Source organism: Falco peregrinus, chromosome 6 (genome assembly GCF_023634155.1).
Source record: "Falco peregrinus isolate bFalPer1 chromosome 6, bFalPer1.pri, whole genome shotgun sequence".
NCBI classification, from domain to species: domain Eukaryota; kingdom Metazoa; phylum Chordata; class Aves; order Falconiformes; family Falconidae; genus Falco; species Falco peregrinus.
Genome location: NC_073726.1, coordinates 17,287,057 through 17,299,861, shown reverse-complemented (window position 1 = coordinate 17,299,861; position 12,805 = coordinate 17,287,057). Strand labels below are relative to the sequence as shown.

Genomic DNA, 12,805 nt, shown 5'->3' with positions numbered 1-12,805 from the left:
GAAAAAAACAGAGTATGAGATACATTTAATGGCAATCCATAAAACGTACTTGTAAGTACCAATTTAGTAATATTGAAAAGTTAAGATCATTTTTCTAGAAATAGAAGACACTATAGACTACAACATAGTACCAGTATTCAAACACACATAAGGCAAAAAACAATTTTCTAGCAACTCTATCTTTAAGAAATAGATTATTTGCATAGCTTCATACTCTCTGGTAAGGCATATGCTCTTTTTCACACTGAACGTTAAAACCTCTGTAAAACATTAATCACTGGGATACATACGCACTACCTGAAAAACTAAACTTCTGATACAGGAATGTGTGTGTCTATAACAAAACAACAACAAAAAAATCTAAGTACTTCATTCCAGTGTTACTACTTAAAATACAAAATATGGCATATAATTCAGCAGATGTGGGAAAGTGTGGGTATATGCTGGCAATCCACTCAAACATCATGTAATAAAAAGCTTTTTGTTATTTTGAACACTACTAAAAGAAAGGAGTTATATCTCCATAACACCTATGCAAAGTGTTGCACCTCTACAGCAAAAGGAAAGCCGGGTGCCTCAGATATGATTCACACCACCACATTATGTAGGAGACACCTATACTTGGCAATAGCAAGTTCTACAGAAACAGTTGCTGCTTCAACCCTATTGATTTCCAAGGTCTAGCCACATCTTTGGGTATGTTGCAAGTGGGCAGCACAGCCTAAGGAGCATTGCACCAAAGGCTACTGCATGGAAGGGGATCATTAACCACCATCTTCCACCTTTCTCCCTCTGCAAAATTTTTAATGAAGGAGATTTTTGCATAAAACCCAGTCCTGCAGATATGTGTTAAGTGGACTCGGGACAAGCCAAAAGTATCAGGGCTATGAGAACATCTAAGCGGAGATGTACGGTTTAGGTGTGAAGGTAGCACCTGTCATTGGATTTAAATCCCTGAAGTTCATGAATGACAAAAACATAGGTATTTACATGTTTAGATGGAAATTTCTGTAATGATACCCTTCACCTTAGGAGGACTTTAAAATACGTTTTGGGAAAAATTAGAACAACGAATAAAACTAGCATGAACATACACACTTGCTAACGGAAAAAGAAGGGCCACAAAAGTGCCAAGAATCTAGTGCTTGGAAGTCTTCTGCCAGCAGTGACTAGAGAGGGACTGAAAAGGACTTAAGGCCATACCTCTCTACATCATTCTTCAAGATAACTATTTTTGTAAGAAACATGCATTCAGCCATGACAACCCACACCTAGTTCAGATTCTCACATGAAGTTTAAAAAGTAGCTTTCTCTGCCTGCAGCCCTTGCAACTGAAGTTCATTCATAACAAAGTTCCTGCTACAGTTTAGTAACCCATAGCAACTCCAGTATTAATCAAGGATATAACTCATCCCCTAGTAGACAGTATTAGTTTTCTTCCGTAACAGTTGAGAGAAAGAGTGTTTGTAGTCCTAGCACCCTAGGAATGCGAGGCTCCAAAACCAAAACTGTGTAATGAATTCTCAGTAGTTTCCACTTCATATATTCCATGATCTGTCTTACCAGTCCTCCTTGACCTACTTCCTGCCTACTCCCACACCAGTTTCTAAGAGCAGGAATCCAAAGGAAGTTTATGTTAGATGGTGAAGCTGAAAAAGAACATACAGTCCTAACACTTCTGAAAGTGATGCTCGTACAGGAGTAGCCTGGTTTCAGCTGGGATAGAGTTCAGTTTCTTCTTGGTGGCTAGTGCAGTGCTGTGGTTTGGATTTGGTGTGGGAACAGTGTGGTTGGGGACTTCTTAGTTTCTCAGACTTCAGGGGTGGGAGGGCTGGAAGGGCACAGGAAACTGGGAGGGGACACAGCCAGGTCAGCTGACCCGAACCAGCCAAAGAGACATTCCATACCATGGGATGTCATGCTCAGTATATAAACTTGGGGGGGGGGGGGGGGGGGGGGGGGGCAGCTGCTTGGGGACTGGCTGGGCATTAGTCAGTGGGTAGTGAGCAGTTGTATTGTATGTCACTAGTTACCTTTCCCCCCTTCCCTCTGGATTTCATTCCGCTACCCTTCTCCCTCTTTTTCTTTATAACTATTATTATTGTTGTTCTTTTATTTCAATTATTACATTGTTCTTATCTCAACCTCAAGTTTCACGTTCCTTTCCAATTCTCCTCCCGACCTCCCTGGGTGAGTGGGTTCTTAAATACCAGCCGGGGTTAAACCAAGACAAGGAGGAAAACAACAATAATGCTGGCATAGGAGAATAAGATCCAATTCACCGCAAAAGACCTGGTAATGCCAAGCTTAGTAAACACAAACACACCTGGATAACTGATTTTATTACATTAGAAACCGTGAATGGCATCCTGTTTATTAGGGTTTCTAACTTACAATGCATATCAAGACGTGTTTGGATGATCTAGAATAAATTAAAGTGCACAAAATTTGTATTTTTAAACAGGTTTGGAAAATATAATGCTAAAAAGGGCTATCAGTACACTTTTCCCATGTATAGCCGATTCATTAAGCAAAAGAATAACTGTTAATTGTTCAGGAATTAAATCAATTGTTCCTATGCAACATTGCTCCAACATTTTAGAACTCCTGCACTGTTTCTTTTTTCAGAGTTTCAGATTTTCCTGCTTCTGTAAGAAGGATGATCACAACCAACCAAATTTACTGCAATGAATACAACATTCACCTCAAGTCTGCAAAAATAACTATCGATATCAGAAAGAATGGCAGCTGCCTGGTATCCAGCCAGTGATTTTCACCATTTCAGACTCAGGTGTGGGTTTTTTTTAAAGCAAACATGTATAGCTTGTACGTTTGCTTTGAATGCTTTTAACAACTTTATTGTTTAAGCTTTTAGGCTGACATTTACACAGATCATAAACTCTATTAATTTCATTTGGATGTGTGTCAACACAAAACAAACAGAACAGAATTCCACTACTGCAAATTCTTCTCACTGTTCTTCATATGCTTGCTCACTCTTTTCACATACAAATAAATTAGTTTAAATTTTTAAATAAAACAAAGGAGAATAACAAGAAGATTCAAAAAAGGTACACTATCAGTGACTCAGATTGAATTGTAATCATCATAAGAGTACTTGTCACTGAAGCTATTTCAGGTTAAAGTCAAGGGAATAAGCTAAACAAAACTGGGCTTCTTTTTTTCTTTTTCAAACTTTCTTAGAAAAGTTATTATGATTTATATGGCATCTCAGGGTTAAATGAAGTCGTACATACTAAGTGCATAGTGAGAACAGCAACACATTCATCAAACAGTAAGTGGAGAACTGAGAAGGCAGAAATGGCTGAGGAAACAAACCATTTCAAGAAAGTGGAAGCTAGTTTGAGGGATCATCTGTTACAAATAAATTCTAAATTCAATCGCCATTGTGAAAATTCTTACCTGTAAGGTGTTTAGAAGAGTTCGCATCACATAAGTCTTTCCACTAGATGTATGTCCATAGATAAAGATGGATGGAAGACTAAACTGCTGACGCTAAGGAAAAAAAAAAAAAGAAAAAACCACTGCCGCCATTTCAATTCTTTTTTCATTCAACAGATGTAAGATTTATCAACAAAGTTTCTCTCCAGAAGAAAAGTTATCTTTTAAACTGAGACATTAAATATAAAATATGCCAATTATTATGGAATCAGCGTGATCAAGATTTATGTTTCATCTTCACTGAAATGCTGGGAGGATAAGTCCCAAGAATCAAGTATCATACAAAAATACTGGTGAAACTGTTATAACCACTATATATTTTTCGGGGGGGGGGGTGGGGGGTGGAGAGCAGGACGGAGACGGACAGACAAGAAAACTAATTTGAATTAAGAACCAGCTGCTTTTCTTACTTGGTATATGTTTTTGTTGGTTTGTTTTTGTTAACTAACACAAAATCTCAGTAAGCACAAATTGCAAGTTTTACGTCGTTATAACTTCTGCAAACACTACAAACTCTGTTTCTTTCCATTAGCACCAAACAGAAAAGAATTAAATGGTTTGATGGAGGAGATGGTAAAGGAGCCCACTCTTCTCTCACAAGGCAATATTTGATATAATAACTCATTTATCTAATGGTACTGATGCTGTGTATTTCATGGATTTTTTTTTAAGATGCAAGGAGAACAACTCATTCTTTCTATTTCATTCTGAACAGGTATTTATGTTTGTGCTTTTCTCACTTTTAAGAATCTTGTACATTGACTTAAAAATGAATAAAAAATAAATTTGACAAAAGTTTAATGAAAAACAATAATATTCAATTAATCCAAGATGAAGGCACTGTTGTGCAAGACATGCGGATACTCTAACCTACATATTTAAGAGGAATTTAAGTACCTTTTTTTTTTTAAGATGACTTGTTGCCACTATGCTTGTAATAAATACATAAAACTTAAATATTGTAATGTGATGTAATTATTATCTATAATTAAAGGCAGAACCAGAAAGAGATACTAATTTTCATTTTGTTAACTGAATGTAAATGGATACACCAATCGCCTTTAAGTTTGCAGATAAAAATCTCCATTACTTTTTACCACAGCTTTTCCTAGCATTAACAGAATCAATTAACAAGCCAGTGATTTCCACCTTATGGTCAGCAACAGAACTAAGAATCAGACCAATTTCATGTACTTCGAATTCAGGCACGTAGATGTTAGATTAACAGCTCAAAAACAGACATAATTTCTACATTGCCACTGAAAAAAACCCCCACCAAACATCAGAACTCTAGAACACGGAAGCAGACAGACTTACTTCCTGCTACTAAATGACAAAGATGGAACAGAGCTGGAGCGAAATCAGCCTTCATCGACAGCAAGGCACAAACTGCTCTAAGCTTGTTTGGGTCCTTACAGCTGCAAAACAGCTTTCAACCTTCAACCTTACTAGAATTCATCTGTCAAACACTAACGTTAAAGATGAATAACAAAACAAACGAACAAAGAAGAACAAATCCCAAAGACACAACCGAAATATGTTCATCGTGACATCACAAAAATGCCCTTAAATTTCTACTCTCCCCTCTGAGACAACAGAATGTCTTTGTTCTACTGAAACGTACAACATAAAAAGCACTACCTCTCCAAATATTGACAGCAACATGGACACTTGGGATTCTCGACAAGGCACCAAACTTTCCAAGTGAAGCAGTGTAGCTGCTGGGTACGCTGGATGTTCAAGGTTAGGCATTTTGATGTTCCTGTAGTTAGTTACCTAAACATGCATGTCCCATTTAAGGTGCAGAGACAAGAGAGAAAGTGATCTGGAAAATAAAAGGGTTTAATTATCACTTGCTGTCATATACATAACGGAGAAAAATGAACAAAAATTGACATAAAATCTAAAAAGACATTCTAGCTCAGGATAATGGTATCATTATGATAGGCTTAAAAGACCTCATCAAAATTGAATGTTACTATGTAATGCATTATACAGACATTTTCACAACAGAATTTAAAAAATCAAATAAAAAAGGGAAAGGTATACAGGGTATGAGCAAATCAATATAACAAAGAATTGTTGTAGTTTAGTTAACTGGAGAAATACATATTTAGTTCTGGTTTTATATACATTTAAAAGTAGCAAGGGAGTAAAATGAGGAAAGTAGATTAGTCACAGATCATCACCTCCCTGGACAGCCAATAAACTAGGATTTACAAGTAACAGAGAAAAGGTAGGGCAGAAGGAAAGATGAGGATGACAATATAGTAACTCTTCAGACGTTAACAGAAATGCTCACCCCAGCTTAAAAGCAGCAGAGACATATGAAGAAAATTCAGCTGATGGTAAAGACTGGAAATACTCTTTTAAAAGAGCAGGAACACAAACCAGTTAAAAGCTGTAATTAAAAACAGTCTCCCTTTTAGACAAGGACTAGTCAAGAAAGACTGGGAGTCTTGATTGTCCAAACACTGGGAAGGCAGAACATGGGAAAAAAACCTCAGTCAAAGGCACTACTACTTTGTCCACAGCTTCTAAAACTGCTGGAAAGATGGTACAGCTACAGACAAATGTAGGATAACATGCAGAGAAATCAAGTAACCTCGAGAGCTGAATCCTGACTTGGTCAAATGTAACAATAACTTGACAGCCAAAAAGAAAGTTTGGTACTTTAGGTAGCACAATAAAGATATCTCATCAGCAGATAGGAATATCTGAAAGTTATCAAGACAAAGATAATAAACAAAGCACTCCAAACACATTTAAACGTATTTGCAGCCAAACTTGTTATACTGGGCATAAGTACAATGCCACATGATAAAAGATTAAGTTAGCACAAGGAGACCAGAAATAGCACTGGACATGGAAAACAAACTTTTCTGAAGAAAAAAAGCAATATTGGGTTGCACTGACAGGGGAGCTATTGGGCTACAATGAGGTTCATAAATACAAATGTAGTTACGGAAAATGGTATACTAAGAGTTCATTTGGGGACCAATCTCTATTAAGTATTTCCATAAATACATTTGAGGAAATAGGGTGTGTGCGTGTGTGTGTGTATTTTTATACCTCACCTTCAGAGTTTTCTGAAGTAAAAATCAGGATTGTAGAATCATCAATAGAAAACCAAGTGGAATTAGTGAGGAAAAAATGGATAACCCCAGTAACAGAAGTAATGCCAGTATAGTAAAATTCAGTACTTCAAATTACACATTTTTAAGCATCACACACAGTTAGACATCAAGAAATTGTAAGTGTGAAGCAACTTGGAAAATAAACAAGTAAATCACATACTGTATGGTTTAACCCCAGCGGGTAACTAACTACCAAACAGCTGGTCATCAACTCCTCCCAGTTTATATACTCAGCATGATGTTCTACAGTACGGAATATCCCTTTGGCTAGTTTGAGTCAGCTGTCCTGGCTGTGTCCCCTCCAGCCTTCCTTCCGGCAAGGCCTGGACTTAGTGTAAACATTACCCAGCAACAACTAAAAACATCTGTTATCAACATTATTCTCACACTAAATCCAAAGCACAGCCCTGCACCAGCTACTGAGAAGAAAATTAACTCTATTCCAGCCGAAACCAGGACACAGAGTAAATACGAGAAATCAAAATAATGCGGCTATCAAAAACCAAATGCATAATCATATGTATCAGGCAAATTACCTCCCCTAAAATCATACAAATAGCCTTGGCTCATTTTATCAGATCAGCTTTGAACAGATCCACCCACCCGTCCACAGTATCTATTCAAAATGGAATGAAGATACAAAATACTGAATAGCTTGATTAAGGTTGATCTCTAAAACTGATCTAGGAATAAATATCAAGGATGCAAAGAAAAAAATTCTGACAGTAGCCTCCAAAACAGAGAACAAACAAGGACGGAAAGTTTTAGAAAAGGCTGAAAACTTTGTGTGGATTGAAGAAAAAAAAAAATCTTTTGCTCCACTGACTACATGACTCAGTGTTCTAAATGCATCTAAAGTCATAAGGTACTTCAGCTTCTCTACCCTGCTGCCCAACTGCACTCCAAAAAAAGCACAAATTGCCTGTTGATGACACCGTATCTGCCAGTGCTCTTTGCTTCCCAAACATCCCAGCACATCTAAACTTATACTAAACGCTTTTAAGCCACTGGATGAAAACCCATGCTTCCACTGACTATGTTGGTATCTCAGTCTTCAAAGGGATCCCATCCTAGAGTTCACATGAGAAAGAATGTTTAGAGCAACATATTCACAAAACAATTTAGATTAAATGACAATGCTGATGCAAGGACTAGCATCAGCCGAAGCTTGAATTCAGGATGTTCCTGACCAAGAAAGGTTGTACCAAGGTTGTACATGTCATTCCAGACTGATCAGGAGGGACAAAAAGTACTTACTTTCCAGTTAAGTCCAAGTAAGGATACCAAAAGCACAAGTCAGATTTCATGGTTGGATTTGATGATTTAGGACTTGTCTCGGTTCACTGGTCCTAAAACGCCTAGATTTAGCGTGTGTTTCCACAGTTTAGCTAGAGAGACTCGCTCGGTTCTGCTTCCCCTCAGGCCCCATAAGCACCCTGGCCCCACTAGGTCACCGTCAGCACCGGCGTGCCCGGGCTGTGGGCAAATGACGACCCTCAGCCTCCACAACGCCGACCCGCTCCACGAAGCCCGGGCTAAGAGCTCCTTCAGCCACTCGTCTGAGAGGCCGAGGGCGGGTCTCGGTCCGGGGGGCGGCTCTGACGCCGGCAGGCCGGGGAGGAAGCGGGACTCCGGGCTCCTCACCCCCGCGTGCGGCCCCGCACCGATTCCCAACCGGAGCGCAACAGGAGCAGGTCTGCCCCTTCACCTCACTCCCCTCCTCTCCCCCAGCTCGACTGCCAGAAGCCAGACAGCCCGGGACCGGCCGCCTCCCCCACCACGCTCGGCAGCTTACCTCATCTTCCCGCCCTCACGCTGCCCGCGCGCCGGGCTCGCCCAGCCCCGCCCCCCGGCAGTGCGCAGGTGCGGGGCCCGCACGCAGGCGCCGTAGGCCGCGGGGCGGGCGGCCCGGGCGGCGCGGGGAGGGGAGGGGCGGGGCTGGTGGGCGGTTCGGGAGTCCCGGTGCTGAGGTGGCATCTTGTCCCACGGGGACGTCCCTGGGCGTAGGTGTCTGGAGCTGCGTTTTAGGCTGCTTGGCAGCAGTTCCGCCGGGGAGAGGTGGTGGTGTTGCCGTAGGGAGCCGAGTGTCGCTGGGAGGGGGGCCGCGCTGCCCCCGGGGGTCAGGCCTGGACCTGGGGCCTGGAGCCAGGAGGAGGTGGCAGGTGCGGCAGTGGCTATGTTGAACTCCAGCCACCTCCTGTAGGGGACACAGGACGGCCTTTAGGGGACACGGAGTGGCGTGCGGTGGCCGTGGTGGCTGTTCGTGCAGGGCTGGGTGTGGGCTGCAGGGTGCCTGGCGTGAGGGGCTGGCAGGAGGAGGCAGGAGGCCTTGGGCCTGTCCCCTCTGCACACCGGGAAAATAAATGTTACAGGTAGAGAAGCGACTGAAAGAAAGCCATTGAGAAATTGTGTGCGTAATTGATACATACCAACACAGAACACAGCTTAAAGGCATGGCTGTGGTGTCACTGAAATCAGGAATCCAACCTCTGAACACCAATGCAGTGTTAAGCAGCAGGCACTCCTTTATTGCAGTGCTGGGTGCTCGGTGGTGTCTCCACAAATCAAGCACACCTATGCAGGTTTCACCCTTACATTTATGCACAAAAATTACAAGGTCGTACACTCCCAGGTACAGTGATTGGTTAGTAATTTGCATATAATATCTGCTCTGCCATCCTCTTCTGTTACTACGCTTGCGCAGGGGAAGGGTCTTCACCTGGGCAAGGGTTGTCTTGACCTATGGATGTATTTTTTAGTATTATAAAAATTTATAATATAAATAAAAATAATTTAAAAAAAAATTTAGTATTCAGGACACCTTAAAAGTAAGTTTTGTTGCCAGGTTGGACGGCTAGATATCTGCCTTGCCGAGTTGTCCAGTAACTCAACCTATACACAATAGAACCTAGACGCTCTGGTTATGGTCTAAAGATTAAGGACTAAAGTTATTATGGTCTATAGAATAGGAACTTCAAGTAAGACAGTCTTGGATAACAAGCAGCATAGCTAACGTGGAGGTTAACTCTTTAAAATCAAGATCTTTCTATAACTAACTGTTTCACAAACACAAAATATAGAAAGATTCAGTAAATCACTAAGACAATCTGCAACAGTGGAGCCTTCGCTCTGGTCAAATTTTGCGAATGGCACTCTAAAATGCACAACAATACGTCCAAATTACAGTTAAAGTTATATTATGCATAATTGTTGCACTTCGTATTAGAGGGATAAATGACTACTGCATCCTGGGCTATGAAGGCTAAAGTGATATTCTCTCTCTGGGGTCTAAGCTGGGTGAAATATTTAAATAATAAAAGTTGTGTGAATCAGGCATGGTTTCTTTTTACCAGTCAGGTTTTCTGTTTATATACATACGGGTGCATGCACAATCATCATAGCTTGGCCTAAACAGAGTTTCAGATTTAGCTATATATTGTAAATTAATGGACCAAAACTATTCTGAATGGAATTAGGGAAAGAGTAGCAGAAAAAGATGCAGCTGATTCGGATTTATGTTTATATATACCAGTTTGTATACAGCCTTGTTTTTTCAAATGGCCTGTTATTCATCACAGTTTTGCCAAAGCATACTAATAAAATGAAATTGGTTTTAATGTTACTGGATTTGCATATAAGTGAGCAGAAGTTTTAGTATGTAGTAGACTAATTTAGTCCACTTCTTGTTAAAAAATCTTAATTTGGAATTATAGGTACATTTTAAAGCATCGTATGAAGGCATATGCTTTCCAACAGAGTGAAATACTTTTTTCTAGCTTTTGAAACCGTGGAATCTGTTGGGGCAGATTTCTCTGTGTACAGATAGGCCATCTTTCAGAAAAAAAACCCAAATATAATAACTGCAAGGAGTCTCAGAAAATCCACGTTTTGTATAGGCTGTGTGGGAGCTGAAATTAAATACTTTGGAAGCAGTTCTTAGTGAGGTTCAGAATTTGCATCTTCTATGGATTACTACTGAGCAAATCTGAAATTTGGCTTTGAGTTGAGCAAGAATCCTAAAATGAGAGATCAGTCTTTAAAAAAGTAGTTTTCACTTTAGTGACTCTGTGAGGCTGTAGTCCCTCCTAGGGTCACTTCAACACAACATAAATCCGTATTGCCTTGAAGAGGAGAGTCTCGCTCTCCCTGTTCAACCCCCACTTCTACTCATTTTCTGGTCTAGGATTTGGGTGGTTATGAAGAGAGCTAGCTCAGGGAACCAGTCCAGCTGAAATTAGACCAAACCAAAAAATAGCTACTTCAGTAATTGCAGCCTTGCTTCCGAAAGCCTACTTATTAACTGAGTGGGACCACCACTACTGTCTCATTTAGCTTCAAGTCTGGAATTCAAACAAAATACCCAGTAATAATTCTGCTTATTAATCCAAAGTGGCACCATTATTATAATGAGGTAAAAAATGAAAAATAAATATATGTATAGCTTTAGTAAATTAAAATTATTAAGAATATGGGTATTGATGGAAATGGAGGGACTATAATGCTGTTTTTGCAGGACTGACCTGAAGTAAGTAATACAGAATCCTGGACTCTTAAATTTGTAGATGAAAAGCTGTTACTGAAGACTGTTGAACAGTTCTGTCCAGTTTCTCAGGCCTATCAGTGTCACAGAATCACTGTGACAGAATGGTTGGGGTTGGAAGGGGCCTCTGGAGATCATCTAGTCTAACCCCTGCAAAAGCAGCTCCTCCCAGAGCAGGTTGCACAGAGTTACATCTAGGTGGGGTTTGAACGCCCCGAGAGAAGGAGACTCCACAGCCTCTCTGGGTGGCCTGTTCCAGTGCTCTGTCACCCTCAGGGTAAAGTTTTCAGGTGGAACTCCCTGTGCTGCAGTCTGTGCCCATTGCCCCTTGTCCTGTCGCTGGGCAGCACTGAAAAGAGCCTGGCCCCGTCCTCTTGGCACCCACCTTTTTGTATGGCACCCATATTTGTATGCATGGATAGGATCCCCTCTCAGTCTTCTCTCCAGGCGAAACAGTCCCAGTTCTCTCAGCCTTTCCTCATCAGGGAGGTGCTCCAGTGCCGCCCTCTTCTTCACAGCCCTGCGCTGGCCCCTCCCCAGTAGCTCCCTGTCTCTCTGTAACTGGGGATCCCAGCACCGGACACAGCACTCCAGGTGCAGCCTCACCAGGGCAGAGCAGAGGGGCAGGATCCCCTCCCTCGCCCTGCTGGCCACGCTCCTCCTGATGCCCCCCAGGACCCATTGGCCTCCTTGGCCACCAGGGCACACTGCTGGCTCATGGCAACTTGTTGCCCACCGGGGCTCCCAGGTCCTTCTCCACAGAGCTGCCTCCCAGCAGGTCAGCCCCAGCCTGTACTGGTGCATGGGGTTATTCCTCCCCAGGTGCAGGACCTTGCACTTGCCTTTGTTGAATTTAACATACGTGTCCATATATTCCTATAGGAAATCTCTACTTTCCAGTAAAACTGTTTAAATTTAGTAAGTGTGTTTTTTTATTTTCATTCAGGAGGTCAAAACTCTTTTAAGTAGCAGTTGCTAGAGATAGGATTCATGCCTAAGTATCTGGCTGGTTATGTGGTGTGTATGACGTTTTAGTTTACATCTTTCATCAACCTCAATTTTAATTTATGTTGTTACTGAATATGCATTTCTGCACAGCTTTAAATGATTTCTTTATACTAAGCTGTCAGATGTCTTCATCTTATTCTGACTATGAGTTGCTTACATATCAAATACATTCAAAATGAGAAAGCAAACAGTAAACTGAGGTTTGAAACTTGCATATAACAGCAGAAGAGAATCCTTTCACATTGTGTTTATAGTCAGGTATTTTATATTAATACTTTTTTGTTTGTCAAACTTATTTTCAGTACAAGTAGTGATTAATTTTCATTTAAGTTTTCTTATCCATAGCTCCAGTTCAGCAACAATCTGTTAAGTATAAAATGTAGTACACTCATCTCATTCAAATCACTGGAATTCCTCATTCCTTAAGCTTACAAACGTGTGCTCTAAGTGAGTTACAGGATTAGATTCTTCAATTTATACATGTAGTACTATACGTACATACATACATAGAACTGTGTATAGAAAACTTACATATTCTATGTAGATTATGTAAGAATGTGGAACTATAGTGAGAGAATTATGTACATAGAATATATGCTTTATTTTTTTACTTCTCTCAGTCTTTCCAAGACACATTTTACCAGAAATGCCATTGTGC

General features: G+C 40.8%; 1 protein-coding gene across 4 annotated transcripts in view; it reads right to left on the bottom strand.

Annotated features, from left to right (window-relative positions):
- ORC5 (origin recognition complex subunit 5) overlaps positions 1 to 8,445 on the bottom strand; it is a 76,272-nt gene extending 67,827 nt beyond the window's left edge. The window contains exons 1-3 of one of the 4 annotated variants that reach the window (XM_027795423.2): positions 8,395 to 8,445; positions 5,104 to 5,287; positions 3,424 to 3,516 (exon numbers count right to left, since the gene is read on the bottom strand). In XM_027795423.2, the coding sequence (XP_027651224.1) occupies positions 3,424 to 3,516; positions 5,104 to 5,214 (204 nt within the window). In that variant the 5' untranslated portion in view covers positions 5,215 to 5,287; positions 8,395 to 8,445. Of the gene's footprint in view, positions 1 to 3,423; positions 3,517 to 5,103; positions 5,288 to 5,764; positions 5,786 to 7,856; positions 8,367 to 8,394 lie in introns of those variants that run through there. The other 3 variants (XM_027795424.2, XM_027795425.2, XM_027795427.2) reach the window with 3 other exon arrangements.
- Between the last annotated feature and the right edge of the window lie 4,360 nt (positions 8,446 to 12,805).